Genomic DNA, 15,088 nt, shown 5'->3' on the forward strand with positions numbered 1-15,088 from the left:
ACATCCTTCTCACCCCAATCCCAAAAAATTTAAAGATCAAGCCAGATGTCATCTCTAACTATCGCCCAGTGGCTTCGATACCTCTAGTTATCAAGCTGATGGAGAGTCTGGTCAATGTTCAGCTCAATGACTTTTTGACTAATTTTGATATCCTCCATCATTCGCAATCAGGTTTTCGAGTCCATTACAGCACGGAGACTGTCCTGGTTACCCTCTTATCCAACTTTCGACAAGAATTATCTGTAGGACGGAAGATTCTCTTGCTACAATTTGACATGTCTAGTGCTTTTGACATGGTGGATCATGAAATCCTGCTCCATCTACTGGATTCTTTTGGAATAGGAGGGCCAGTTTTGCATTGGTTCAAGGGTTTCTTGACATCAAGGTCTTACAAGGTCATGGTGAATACCCACACTTCTGAACCGTGGAATGCTTCCAGTGGGGTCCCTCAGGGCTCTCCCCTCTCACCTACCCTATTCAACATAATGATGTTGCCTCTAGCCACAGCACTTGCAAATCTGGACCTTAACCCTTTCATCTATGCGGATGATATTACAGTCTACATCCCTTTTCAATCCACAGTATCAGAAGTTGCCAACCTCATAGATGCCTGTTTCTCCACTTTAGAACAATGGGCCAGGGTGTTCCGCTTCAGGCTGAACAGGGAAAAAACACATTGTCTCATTCTCTCGTCCACGCACGCTCATGTAACTGATACAATGCTTCCAGTCCTGGGCTCTGCTCTCCCGATTGCAAACAGCCTGAGACTTTTAGGAGTGCATCTGGATTCACATCTCCAGCTGGTTGATCATGTACACTTGGTCTCCAAAAAAATGTTCCAGGCCATGTGGAGGATTCGACGCATCAGATACCTCCTTCCCAGAGACTTGTTTCGTACCCTTGTCCATTGGCTCGCCCTATCCCACCTGGATTATTGTAGTGGTATTTATGTGGGCTGCCAGGCCTCCTTATTGAAAACTTTCCAAACGGCTCAGAACACTGCGGCGAGGCTCATCCTAAACGAAAGGAGATTCGCACACGCCGACCCCCTGCGATTTAAACTTCATTGGCTGCCGGTACAGGAGCGCATTGCTTTTAAGATCTGCTCCCTAACACATAAAATCATCTATGGGGCTGCTCCGGAATACATGCTCCCCTTGATCGATCTTCCGCCTAGAAATGCCAACCCTGCTGCTCGGTCCTATCTCCACCTCCATTTTCCGAATTGTAAGGGAGTTAAATATAAGAAAATCTTTGCCTCGTCTTTCCGTTATTGGAGTCCCAAATACTGGAACACGTTACCTCGTCACCTTAAAACTCAAGTGGACCATGCCCTTTTTAAGAAGTTGTTAAAGACATTCCTCTTTGCTAAGACTTACCCCTCAATTTACCATGTTGATTAAAGCATCCCTTGTTCCTTACCCTATCTAGTTCACTTTGTAAGTTTCTTCCCTCCTACTTACTTCTTTATGCTTGCCTAAACTGTTAAGTCTGTACTCTTATTTAATTCTCTGTAAGCCACATTGCGCCTGCATGTGTGGGAAAATGTGGGATATAAGTCACAAATAAATAAAAATAAATAAATAAATAAATTTTGGGAACAGTACACAAAGAGAGTGAATCTCTGTGACACCATGGTGATGAAACATGGACACTACCTTTCCTTGACACTCGGCGAGAGTGCAAACAAAAAGGTTCTTTTACTGAGCACCCTCCATCCAGATGAATAAACCTGAGATAGAAGTAGCCTTTTACAAAAGACAAAATCAGAGCTCAACACTTGGTTCAAATGGTTCAAATGTTTTCCACAAAACCAGGAAATCACAGATGGCCACTCCAGGTTTTCCACAACATCCTTGATCTGACTGCAATTATGCAACAGTATTTTACAGTACTGTTAGTGGTAGATTAACGCAGGCCTGGTCAGGAGCGACCAGAAATTATCCAAAGAAGGAAAGGACTGCCAGTATGGTAACAAAAAGGGTTTATTCACCAAGAACAGGGCCCTGACTTGACTATGTTTCAGCTGTCCAGTGCACTGACCACTAGGCTACTCCATCCACTTGCTTGCTGCCATAATATCTGATGCTGTCATAGAGCCTGGTATCTACTGTCACATATTTGGGGGGGGGGGAAGGGAAGGGGGTCACTAGAGAATTAAGAGGGGTTATGTTTAATCCCTCCAATGGTCAGTTAGGACACCTTTTTCTAACTTAGGGCTTCTTTTACAAAGCCACACTAGTGATTCTTGCACAGCAAATGAGAGGAAGACCACTGGAATTGAATGGGCTTTCTCTCATTTGCCATTGTAAAAGAAGCCCTTAGTCGTGACTGAAAATGTCTAGATAAAAAACATACTTCCTTTTTGCCCAGGACCATTTTTTCTGTTTCATTATCGCTGAAAACATCCAGATTTTAAGTCCAGCCCAAAACATGCCTTTAACACGCCCCCTTGTGATTTAGACAAACTAATGAATAAAAAGTCCGAGTTTTGAAAATCGTGACTTGGATGTTTTTTATGAGGAAAAAGTCCATCTGCCACTTTGTGCTGCTTTTGAGGCGTTTTTCTCCTTTGAAAATAAGCACCATAGAAATCAACTAAGTTCAATTTTTAAAAAGGAGGACATATATAATAATGTCAATAGGCTAATACATCAAATGGTATATATATATATAAAGTATAAAACTTTGTCATTTGATATCGCGTATAAAGAAAACATCATTCAAAATAAATATCAAATAAGAAATGTATAGTTAGTAAAAACACTAACTGAAAAGTAAACAAAGAATGAAACCTTAAAATAGCATTGCATATAAATCCACAAACATTTTGTAAGTATAAGAAATAAGGTGAATCAGTATTTCGAATGAAAAAGCAAATGTGAGTTCACGTACAGAGCTTGAGTATTAGTATTTAAACAGGCAGACTAAATCTAAAAACAAAAACAATCACGAATATTAGCCAGAATAAATATCAGAGCTATTAGAAAACAGTCATTGTAGGTTCAGTCAGATATTATAACTGATCTCAATGTACCAGTATGAATATGCAGCTTAAATAATCTCCATGAAAACAAGGTCTTATATAAAAGGTGGGCCTCTTGCAATTTGAAAGCAAGCTCTGGAATGAGGGGACATAGGATGAAAGTGAAAGGGGAATATACTCAGGAGGATCCTAAGGAAATACTTCTTTATGGAAAGAGTGGTGGATGTGTGGAACAGCTTCATGGTTGAGGTGGTGGAGATGAAGACTATCTGAACTCAAGGGACAAGTACATAGGCTTTCTAAGGAAGAGATAATTGAGATTAGTAGATGGTATTGGTGGGCAGACTGGATAGACCATATGGTATTTATTAGTCATCATTTTTTCTGTTTCTGTGCATTGCTGAACAGATCTGTAGAGCAGCAGCCTGGAGTTCTCTATGCTGCAAGATCAGTAAATGATCTTTGAATGATGCAGTATTTGAGTGATTCAAGCTGCACAGTTTGCTGCCTAGAAAGCTATTGCTCTGATGCATCCCAAGGCAGTGGCAATATTTTCGCCAGGCTGTTGACCTGAATCCTTTTGAATTTCCTTTTCCCTGTTGCAGTGGACCAAAAAATAAAAACTGCTGGGGGGACCTAGCCTGATTCCTCTTAAAGAAAATTACCACTGTCGAAGGGTTTCAAACAAGTGAGAAGAATACTACAGAATAGGAATTTTGGCTTGATCAGTTCATGTTCTGTTAGTTCTCCACACCAGCCTGAAACAACCCTCCCTGCGTGTGTGCGCGCGTGTGTATGTGTATATATATATTTTGTATTGGTAGTTTGAGTTTATTCATTGTTTCTTATCATAGTGCTCTGAAAATATCTCTTTACGGGAATCATGGGAGAAATTTTGTTAATCTTTCTGCTATGATAAAAAATACAGGATTGGAAAGCTGAGAAACCAGGAATTAACAGAGGTAAGGCAAAGTACACACAAAACTAAAACTGATTGCAAAATCTGTTTTTGTTTTTGTCTTCTTGAAGTATGCCGACTCAGACAGTGGGGATGACTCAGACAAACGCTCATGTGAGGAGAGCTGGAAGCTGATTTCCTCCCTGCGGGAGAAGCTCCCTGCCAACAAAGTGCAGACCATTGTGAAGAAATGTGGGCTACCTAGTAGTGGCAAAAGGCGGGAACCTATCCGTGTCTACCAGATCCCACAGCGCCGACGCATCAGCAAGGACCCAAAATGGGTGACCATGGCAGATTTAAAGATGCAGGCGGTGAAGGAGATCTGCTATGAGGTGGCACTCAATGACTTCAAGCACACCCGGCAGGAGATCGAAGCCATGGCCATTGTCAAAATGAAGGAACTGTGCCGCATGTACAGCAAGAAGGATCCCAATGAGAAAGACACGTGGCGGGCAGTGGCCCGTGATGTTTGGGACACTGTGGGTGTGGGTGAGGACCGAGGGGAGGACAGTACCAGTGGAGGAGGAGGAGGAGAGTCTAGAGGTGTAGATGACCTGCGGGCACACATTGACAAGCTAACGGGTGTCCTGCAGGAGGTAAAGCTGCAAAACAACATGAAGGATGAGGAGATACGCTCCCTGAGGGACCGAATGCTGAAGATGGAGAAAGTCATTCCTGTGCCCCAGGTGAGAACTGTCATAATAATAGTGAAGCAAATCTCTGTACCCAAGGTGACAGTGGACTGTAAGTTGTTCCCGTGTATTATCAGAGGGGAATTCTACTGTCCCAGGTGAGAACAGACTGTAGGCTGCATGTTAGTTCATTTAAATTTGCTTTCTACAATTAATTTTAGATATCACAAATACTATAAAAGAAATCTAACAGAGAATCTCTTTAATGATGGGACAGACAAAATATGTGACATAACTTGTGATATAAAATCAACTTTCTTTCCCTCTTAACTGCAGAGAAAAATGTATAATAGTTCTTCAAAAAGAGGATATAAGTCCTTACCTAATGTCTAAATAATACTCTAGTATCCTTGTCCTCTAAAGTTCTCTCCCTGTAGTAACTGCTCAGGAGGGCCATTTTCCAGTCCCAGGTAATAACAGACCATAAGCTGTTCCTTAAACTAACAGAGAGTTATCCCTACATAGATGAAGTCTGGCCATAAACTGTTCCCTGTAGACAGGGGCGGACTGACCGTACGGGCAACCGGGCAGTGCCCGAGGGCCCAAGGCAGTGGGGGGGGCCCAGTACTTCCCTCCCATGTGACGTGCCCAACATCCCTCTTTCCCCTCCGTACTCCCCAGGACCAGGACGCTCCCTCTCTCTCCTACTAACACTCTGCTGCAGTTCTTTAAGAAGACGAAACCGAGTCTGCACGGTGCAGTTACTACCCTGAGGCCTTATCTGCTGCACTGATGCCAGAACGTCTCTCTGCGGCAGCCTGCCCCCCTTCTGATGTAACTTCCTTCTTCCTCATGGGCGGGCTGCTGCAAAGGGATGTTCCAGTGTCAGCACAGAGGATCAGGCTTCAGGAGAGTAAAGGACTCTGTTTCTTCTTCTTATAGAATTGTACCAGACGAGTGTTAGTGGGAGAGAGGCGGCTTGTCCCAGTCCTGGATCTTGGGAGAGAGGGACTTGGCTCCTCCTTCTTACTGCGGTGCTTGCAGCACAGATTGGAGATAGATAGTTAATTTTTAATAATTCTGATCTCTGGGTCTGGAAGGTGTCCAAAGAATCTGGAGGGAAAAATAAAAAAGGTGGGAAAAAGGTCAGGCTATCCAAAGGATGGAACCAAATGTTTTTTATAAAAAAACAAAGTTTATTAATCCTTAAACGAATGAATGATATAATAATAACACATTAAAATTGACTCGACACAAACATTGTGTTTCGGCCAAAACATTTGGTTCCATCCTTTGGATAGCCTGACCTTTTTCCCACCTTTTTTATTTTTCCTTTCACTACCCGTGGGATCTATTGAGTTCTCCACTGTATGTGGATTCTCTTTAGTCAAAGAATCTGGAGGCCAACTGATTACACATGTTGCTGCCCTCAGGTACAAATTTGGGGCTAGATTTGCCAATCTGCATCTCTTAATTAGCATTTAATGCATGTTAATAGTAAATACTCTGGAAAATAATGGTGCTTGCCTTAATGTTTAAAATCACATTTATCTACGGTATGCTTCAATACAAACTTGGAGAGGAGTAGCCTTTTCCCAAACCTAAGGGGAAAGTGGGTTGAGAGGAATGGGGGATTTTTAAATTATATCGCAAATAGTAATTGTATTAGAACATGCCTTCAATTAAGGTATCGTCTTATTTTCTTTAATTTCTATAGATTAGTTTTAAAAGTTGACTAACAATGGCTACCACACCATTTTACTGGTGGTACTTGAAATCAAATGTTGGAAATAGATACTTTATATGCACCTTAGCCCTCGGTTGGTAAGAAGTCCTCCGAGGGCAGGAAAATGCCCACCATACCTACTTATAACTCACTTTGTGCTGCCAGTGAAAAAAAAAGGACAGGTTCGGAAAGGTGATGAGGGTAGGCAACTGTTAAAAAAAAAAAAAAAACCCTTGTAGGAAGTTTAGTCAGTGGAGCACACGCACCAAGATTTTTTTTTTTTTTTGTTACATTTGAACCCCGCGCTTTCCCACTCATGGCAGGCTCAATGCGGCTTACATGGGGCAATGGAGGGTTAAGTGACTTGCCCAGAGTCACAAGGAGCTGCCTGTGCCTGAAGTGGGAATCGAACTCAGTTCCTCAGGACCAAAGTCCACCACCCTAACCACTAGGCCACTCCTCCACTGTTGCTATGGAATGTTGCTATTCCACTAGAAGTCGACCCTTGCAGATCACCAATGTGGCCGCGCAGGCTTCTGCTTCTGTGAGTCTGACGTGCAGGACGTCAGACTCACAGAAACAGAAGCCTGCGCAGCCTTCTACATGGAATGTTGCTAGTGGAATAGCAACATTCCATGTAGAATCTCCAATAGTATCTATTTTATTTTTGTTACATTTGTACCCTGCGCTTTCCCACTCATGGCAGGCTCAATGCGGCTTACATGGGGCAATGGAGGGTTAAGTGACTTGCCCAGAGTCACAAGGAGCTGCCTGTGCCTGAAGTGGGAATTGAAGTCACTTCCTCAGGACCAAAGTCCACCACCCTAACCTCTAGGCCACTCCTCCACTGTTGCTACTATTTGAGATTCTACATGGAATGTTGCTATTCCACTAGAAGTCGACCCTTGCAGATCACCAATGTGGCCGCGCAGGCTTCTGCTTCTGTGAGTCTGACGTGCAGGACGTCAGACTCACAGAACCAGAAGCCTGCGCAGCCTTCTACATGGAATGTTGCTAGTGGAATAGCAACATTCCATGTAGAATCTCCAATAGTAGCAACATTCCATGTAGAATGTCCAATAGTAGCAACATTCCATGTAGAATCTCCTAGTATCTATTTTATTTTTGTTACATTTGTACCCCGCGCTTTCCCACTCATGGCAGGCTCAATGCGGCTTACATGGGGCAATGGAGGGTTAAGTGACTTGCCCAGAGTCACAAGGATCTGCCTGTGCCTGAAGTGGGAATCAAACTCAGTTCCTCAGTTCCCCAGGACCAAAGTCCACCACCCTAACCACTAGGCCACTCCTAAAGCTGCCAGGACTGGCCCTTTTATATAATACTGAAAAATGTGAATGGAAGATAGAAATCTTGGGATTCCATTTGCCACTTGTAAATTGGCCTATACATATAAAGAGCAATTTTAGAACAGGTGCTACATATGTATATGAGCAAAAACATGCTGTGATTCAAAGTAGGTGAGTTTTGGGCACCCTTCTATATATAGATAGAGATAGAGATATATAGATTTTCTGTATTTTAAAATGACTGTAAACATAACAATCATTGACTTCTTCCTCCTAGTATCATCCATTATCCTTTCCTATAATGTTTTTGGTCTCGTGCATTACACGAATGGTCTCTAATTGTTCTCACACCTCACACTTACATTATCGGCTTTTGTCTCACCTAGAACGTAAACCGCACTGAACCCTGGAAAGGGGATATTAGTGGTATACAAGAATTGATTTGATATAGTTTGGAAAATTTACAGCAACTGCATGTCACTTATATCACCTAGCTAACTTACCCTTTTCCTGTTTGGCATTGAAAATCATCTCCTTTTTCCAAAAGTTTGAGTTATGGACCTCAGATCCTTAATTAGCTGCCCACAGATGTGCACATTTGCAGCATCCACTGTTTACAGATATGTAAGCAATTGTTTACACGTGCAAACCCCATAATGATGCATCTTGGGAAAATGTCTTTTCTCCGGGTGTTGAGGGTTTCAGTTGGATTTTACTATGTAGTTTCCTAAATGTAAACTCAAGTATAGCATGAGTTACAAGCATGTAGTAACTAAAAGAACAGATGCAGAACCAGTGATCTGAGTGGGATGGGATTGGGGGGGCCCAGATCACGGTCAGTCCATCTCTGCCTGTAGTAACTAACAAAGATGAATATCCTCCTGTTTCCTGTACTTAATAATTCTAGGACACTGATCACAAATACTTTTGTTTTTCTGTCAGCAGGAAGACTACAGTGAGGAAAATGCAGATACTGAGCGGATCATGCAATGGTATACAGAGCGCTTGGAGGAGATGGAACGAGATGGCTCGGGCAGCAAGGAGAGCCTGGATTATGAAAAGGAACCTTCTAACGATGAGCGGGTGGCCCAGCTGATGGAAGAGGACCCATCCTTCCGCCGAGGCCGGATGCGATGGCTGAAGCAGGAGCAGGTGAAGCTGCATAACCTTCAACAGCAGCAAATTGCCAAATGTCTGCGCAAGCACACAGGTCCTGGGCGCTTCGTGCCCCCCCTGGAGTGCAAGTTGCGCTTCCCCTTCAAGAGCAACCCCCAACACCGCTATTCTTGGGGACCCAACTCCGCCTTCATGCTTGGAATTGGGGATGCCACAGACCCCACTCTCCCCATAGAAGACAACCAAGTGCCGGCAATAAAGTTGATAGAAAGCAGAGATCCTCCCGTGGAGCCAGCAGATGAGGAGGTAGTGCCACCAGCTGGCCAAATACAGAGTCCGCAAAGGAACTGGTACAGTTATAGCCCTAAGCCTTACCGCAAGCAAAACCAACAGCAGCAGGGGAACCGACAGCGCCAGGAAAATCACTACCAACAGCAATACCGCCGAAACTCACTGGATGGGGGTAGCAGAAAGCCCAGGCGTGCCCGGCAATACTTCAGTCCTCAGGACAAGGAGCACCCCAACCAGGAACACATTCAGCCACGCAAGCACAACCATCAGCATCGACCAAACCACCACTGGAGCCAATACAACTACAATAACAATCTCAGTCATCGCCACTACTACACCGGAGAGACAGATGCCCGCAGCACCCACCAGGACAAAGCCTATAAGTATCACCCATACACGCCTCCCCCACGCATGCAAAGGCAGAATTCAGCTCCTGATCTTAAAGAGAGCCAAATTTCTATTTAACTCATGGGTTGATGGAGAAAAAGATACAAAACTAAAGAGACATGTAGGTGATGTGAATGAACTAGAGCATGTTGAAGTTGGAGATGAGGAAGTGCAGAGATTGAATGGAGGGATGAGGAGCAGGGATAGGATAACACAAAGGGAACTCTTTATAAAGATGGAATGAGATGAGGTGATCCGCGGTTGTAAAAGGTATTAGAGTGGCACTTTTTAAAATCCTTTATGAAAGGTTTTAAGGGTTGGCAGGTGGGCAATGAGAGACACTGAAATGTACAGATGATTCGTATTTGATTTGCAACATATTAAAAATGTCCAGCTTTTCTTCCTAAAATGAGGAACTGAACCCCCAGATGCAGAAGGAGAATTGACAGTTTGAATCATGGCCAGAAGAGATGAGGGATGTCTTACAAGGATCAGCTCTTGTCTTCTTTGAGAAAATTTTTTTCTTCCCAATTATGATATGAAACGAGAGACTATGTCCTATTGGAAATTATGTATTTGGCACAGTGTGGCTAATTGCTGCTGTGCCCTAGTACTTGCTGAACATCAGAAAATCCAGTAACGCCATTCAGTAATTGTGAAGCTCAGGATGGAGGGGAGGAGAAGAAAAAGTTTAAATGTGCTGGTCACCTTTAGCCTGCCAAAATGAAAAGTAACTCTTTCTGTTAGATTAATCTGTTCACACAGATGACCAATTTATGTATATATTACATATAATATATATGTATTAATCAGATGACCAATATATATACACATATATACATATATATGTCATCTGATTAATATATATATATTATATATGTAATATATAAATAAAATCACAAATCTTTCTCAACAAAACCTAGTGGGCAGAAATGCCAGAAAGGAAAGTTTTAAGAAACTTCATAAGTGAACTCCCTCTCCTGGGTGAGGGTTACACAGGAATCACTTCACCAAGCCAGCCTAACGCTTCCCCCACTGATCCAGGTCTGTAGGAAGAAATGTGTGCACACCTTCTTGCCTCTGGTGACTAGTTGGTTCTTAGGAGCTTAAGGGCCCCTTTTACCAAACCGTGCGGCAATGACGATGACCATTCAAAGTGAATGGGCTTTGTCGGCATTGCCGTGCAGGAATCACTAGCACAGTTGGGTAAAAGAAGGCCCTAAGTGAGCCAATAAGCCCTGAGGGATGGGAATTATGTAACTGCTGAGAGAGACTTTTCAAAGGCACAGATGGTGAGGAGGGGAAGAGGAAGCTTTTGTGTACCCCTACATCTTTGTTTGGCTCTCCATCTGTCTCGGTCCATCCATGTCTCTCTGCTTCTTTCTCTCTCTACCTCCATTTTGTGTATGTTTCTGTAGCTTTTGTGGTGAGGACAGTATTAAAACTCACAACTACAGTAGTAGTTGTGGACTCTGCATCAGCAGGTGTAAAGTACAAGAAGGGATTTTAAAATCAAATCTCGTGTGTACTTCGCTTGTCCCTGCATTTTTTCTTGACAGCTAAAAGTGTATGTGCTGGGAAATCTATATACACACATTTAGCCTCTAAGTGGAGGAAATTCATCCAAGTAAACTTTACTTGGGCAAATTCCTTTTGAAAATTGGCCTTCCTTTTCGTCCAGGCTGCATCATCCCGACTGATGGATTTTATCCCTTCCTGGTAGCAAAGAAAGGGAGAAAAACAAAACAAAACGATCTTTCTCAGTGATATCACCCATATAACCTGCTGGCGCTCAGTGGAAAGTTTCAGTATTTCTCTACCTCCAGCAGGCTAGTGCACCTGGTCCCTGGCCTAGCTCAAAGCAGTGTAGGCCTTTGCTGCACAGCTTGATTGATCCTAATGGCCAACTCTACAGACTGGGCTTGGTTGAGTGTGGAGCTTGGCTCTGCTGCCCACAATCATCTCCTTTGGGTGAGGCTTATGGCTTGGCTCTGTCTATATCCTTTCAGAGGCACTAAGGGCTAAATATAATTTTGTATTGCTTCTTTAATTTGTAAAGCAGTACAACACTTAATTATTACACTGTCTGAAAAATCTCACACTTTTAAATTCAATCTCACTCTTATGAGTGGTAAATCTCACTCTCTCACATTGTCCACCTTTGCTCTCTCTCTGACATTTTAAGACTCAATTAGGCCACCTTTGCTTGTTTAGGTTTTTTTTGTTTGTTTTTCTCTTGCTCTTTCTTCTAGTGTGTGCCTCAAGGCAGAAGGAGAGAGTGTGCCAGGCATCAAGAGCCCAGAAGCTGAAATAAACCCTTCAGGACCTGTTCCCATAAAGGGTTTATTCTTGCCTTAGGCCTGCTGTTCTCCTTTCCATTGTGCTTTTTGTCCTTGTGCAGCCACAAGATGGCAGTTGGACTCTTAGCACAGAAAATGGTATCTGCAGTCCTGGTAGAGCTTCTCTAACTCTGCATGAGAAGCGAGTTTTAATTGCACTTCTTCCCGTGCTACACCTTGTGTGAGTATTGATATATTGCTGCCTCCTGATGAGCTGTAACAAACAGTAGCACTGTGCAGGCTCTTGTCAGAAATCTGTCAAGCTAAACCATTTTAGCATGCTCGCAGGCCCTTTTCTTCTTATGCCTTCCTCCCCCAGCTTATCAGAGGCAAAATGTAGGCCTCATATATCTTCCACTAGCTTTCACATATTGTTTTTTGTTTTTTTTCTTTTGTCACTGCTTTCTGGATAAATGTATATATTCTGCCAGTATTTCTCCCACCTCCCTGCCCCCATTCCCCCACCACACATCTTTTCCTTTGTATTGCTGAAACACTGTGGTCAGTGATCCCTTAGCTAGAAAGTGGCCCAGCCACTGGAGCAAAAAGTAGCTAAAACTGCTTTGACAGTACGTCACTGTTCTCCAGCGACCTTCTCCTCCATTTTACCTGCTGAAGTGAAGGACACTTATTCAGAAGCCACCAACATACACCCTGCCTGTTGTCAGTGGATGCCTGGTTTCTGTGATTATACACAAAAACTGGCCTGACCTATAGCCATCTGTCCCTGTGTACTAATGATCCAGAATACCTATGAGTTGTTTTATGTTTCAAGTGCAAACTGGAGTAGCCTAGTGGTTAGTGCAGTGGACTTTGATCCTGGGAAAGTGGGTTTGATTCCCACTGCAGGCACAGGCAGCTTCTTGTGACTCTGGGCAAGTCATTTAACCCTCCATTGCCCCAGGTACAAATAAGTACCTGTATATACTATGTAAACCGCTTGCAAAAACCACAGAAAGGCGGTATATCAAGTCCCATTTTCCTTTCCTTTTCATTTGTGTCCCTGCCCTCTTTCCCTCCCTTTTAAAATTTGATCCTCTTTGGAGCCACTGTCAGATGCAGAAGGAAGGGCTCTTATGCTCATTACAATCTTTATGAAGGCAACTTCCAGAAGCCATTTACCCAGATAAATAGCTGTTTATCCAGGTTTATGGCGTATTACTGCTGCTACTACTACTACTATAGATCATTTCTATGGTCTATGAATTTATAATCTGAGGAACGCTTTACAATCATAATCTTAGAGTCTAATACTCATATTTAATATCAATTTCTCAGCGTCACACAATAAAAAAATATGGAGGGAAGCATGCCTTGGTTACCACATTGGGGAGGAAGTGCTGTAATGTTGCATTATTCTCCTGAAGAAGCCGAGCTGCCAGCAGTATTTGGATCCTTGTTGGGAAAGAGCTGTTCGTGACCTCATTCAATTGAAGAGAATAGCAGGGGGTCTCTAGCAATTATTTATGCTGAATGTTTCAATTGGTTGAAATAAAAAGGTAAAGGATTTGACATACCGCCCTTCTGTAGGTACAACCAAAGCAGTTTACATATACTATATATGCAGGCACTTTTTCCGTCCCTAGTGGGCTCACAATCTAAGTTTGTACCTGGGGCAATGGAGGGTTAAGTGACTTGCCCAGGGTCACAAGAAGCTGCAGTGAGATAAGTGAATTTTGCATGCATTATTTTAAATATATTAGAAAAAACATTAGGGATACTGATTTTTACACCGTATAAAACTTAAAAATACGGACATTGATGTGCAATGATGGAGAAGTAAACCTTTATATTCAAGTTTCACAGTCATACCAATATTTTTCTGAGCATGCTTCCCTCACATATTTTTTAATTGTATGATATTGAGAATTGAGTATTGCATTATAAAATCAAAATTGTAGAGTATTCCTCAGATTATTTTATTTTTATTTATTTTTGTTACATTTGTACCCCGCGCTTTCCCACTCATGGCAGGCTCAATGCGGCTTACATGGGGCAATGGAGGGTTAAGTGACTTGCCCAGAGTCACAAGGAGCTGCCTGTGCCTGAAGTGGGAATCGAACTCAGTTCCTCAGGACCAAAGTCCACCACCCTAACCACTAGGCCACTCCTCCACTGTTGCTACTATTGGAGATTCTACATGGAATGTTGCTATTCCACTAGCAACATTTCATGTAGAAGTCGGCCCTTGCAGATCACCAATGTGGCCGCGCAGGCTTCTGTTTCTGTGAGTCTGACGTCCTGCACGTACGTGCAGGACGTCAGACTCACAGAAACAGAAGCCTGCGCAGCTTTCTACATGGAATGTTGCTAGTGGAATAGCTACATTCCATGTAGAATCTCAAATAGTAGCAACATTCCACGTAGAATCTCCAATAGTAGCAATATTCCATGTAGAACCTCCAATAGTATCTATTTTATTTTTGTTACATTTGTACCCTGCGCTTTCCCACTCATGGCAGGCTCAATGCGGCTTACATGGGGCAATGGAGGGTTAAGTGACTTGCCCAGAGTCACAAGGAGCTGCCTGTGCCTGAAGTGGGAATTGAACTCAGTTCCCCAGGACCAAAGTCCACCACCCTAACCACTAGGCCACTCCTCCACTATAAATTCATAGACAGTTCTATCGGTTATTCTGATGAGGTTAGTTCTTTTTTTTATCATTATTTTTTTTTTTCTCCCAATGTTAAGTTTTCCTATTTGAAAATTGCTTTTAGCTAAATTGAGCAGCAGCATAGTGAGGGTAATGTTAGGGATTACAGCAGTGCATGTAGTTGTGGAAACAAAACAAGCTACATGTATTGTCCAAGTTTAAAAGTACGCACAGAAAATGTAGGTGCAGTCTGCAGGTACTTTTTTCCTGAGGCAATTTTTAGAATGACAGTACACAGGTAAAAGAAAAAAAAATACCCATAGCTTTGCAACAGTGCAGGCGGTGTGAAAATTGCCCTGTATATGATTCCAAAATTGTTCTTTTGTTTTGAAAACAGAGCTGCTGCAGCATCACATCCCTCCCCTTCTTTCTACACTGTTGACATTATCAGTACACTGCAAGCAAACCCAAAGAAGTGGGCCATGATGTCAGCAGCTGCCTGATTAGTTGTTTGAACTAATTCACTTTCCGAAAATACTTTGGGAAAGATACTGGGACATCTTAAATTACTGTTGGAAAGCTGTTCTGCCATAGTAAAACAGTAGTTATTTATTGGCAAATAAGGGCATTGTGGCCTACCTGGTTGTCACAGATGCTGCTTGATCTTGTCCTCTCCTTCCCTTGTCCTTTCTCTGTTTAATTTGCTAACACTTAAGGAAACTTCTGATGCAGTACAGTGCTTTATGCTTGCTG

The 15,088-nt window shown here is 42.8% G+C and overlaps 1 protein-coding gene across 2 annotated transcripts in view; it reads left to right on the forward strand.

The window, feature by feature from the left end:
* KIF1C (kinesin family member 1C) overlaps positions 1-10,212 on the forward strand; it is a 199,345-nt gene extending 189,133 nt beyond the window's left edge. The window contains exons 21-22 of one of the 2 annotated variants that reach the window (XM_030187259.1): positions 4,016-4,630; positions 8,552-10,212. In XM_030187259.1, coding sequence (XP_030043119.1) covers positions 4,016-4,630; positions 8,552-9,481 — 1,545 coding nt within the window. In that variant the 3' untranslated portion in view covers positions 9,482-10,212. The remainder of the gene's footprint in view (positions 1-4,015; positions 4,631-8,551) is intronic. The other variant, XM_030187260.1, reaches the window with a different exon arrangement.
* Positions 10,213-15,088: the final 4,876 nt, after the last annotated feature.

Source organism: Microcaecilia unicolor, chromosome 14 (genome assembly GCF_901765095.1).
Source record: "Microcaecilia unicolor chromosome 14, aMicUni1.1, whole genome shotgun sequence".
Lineage (NCBI taxonomy): Eukaryota > Metazoa > Chordata > Amphibia > Gymnophiona > Siphonopidae > Microcaecilia > Microcaecilia unicolor.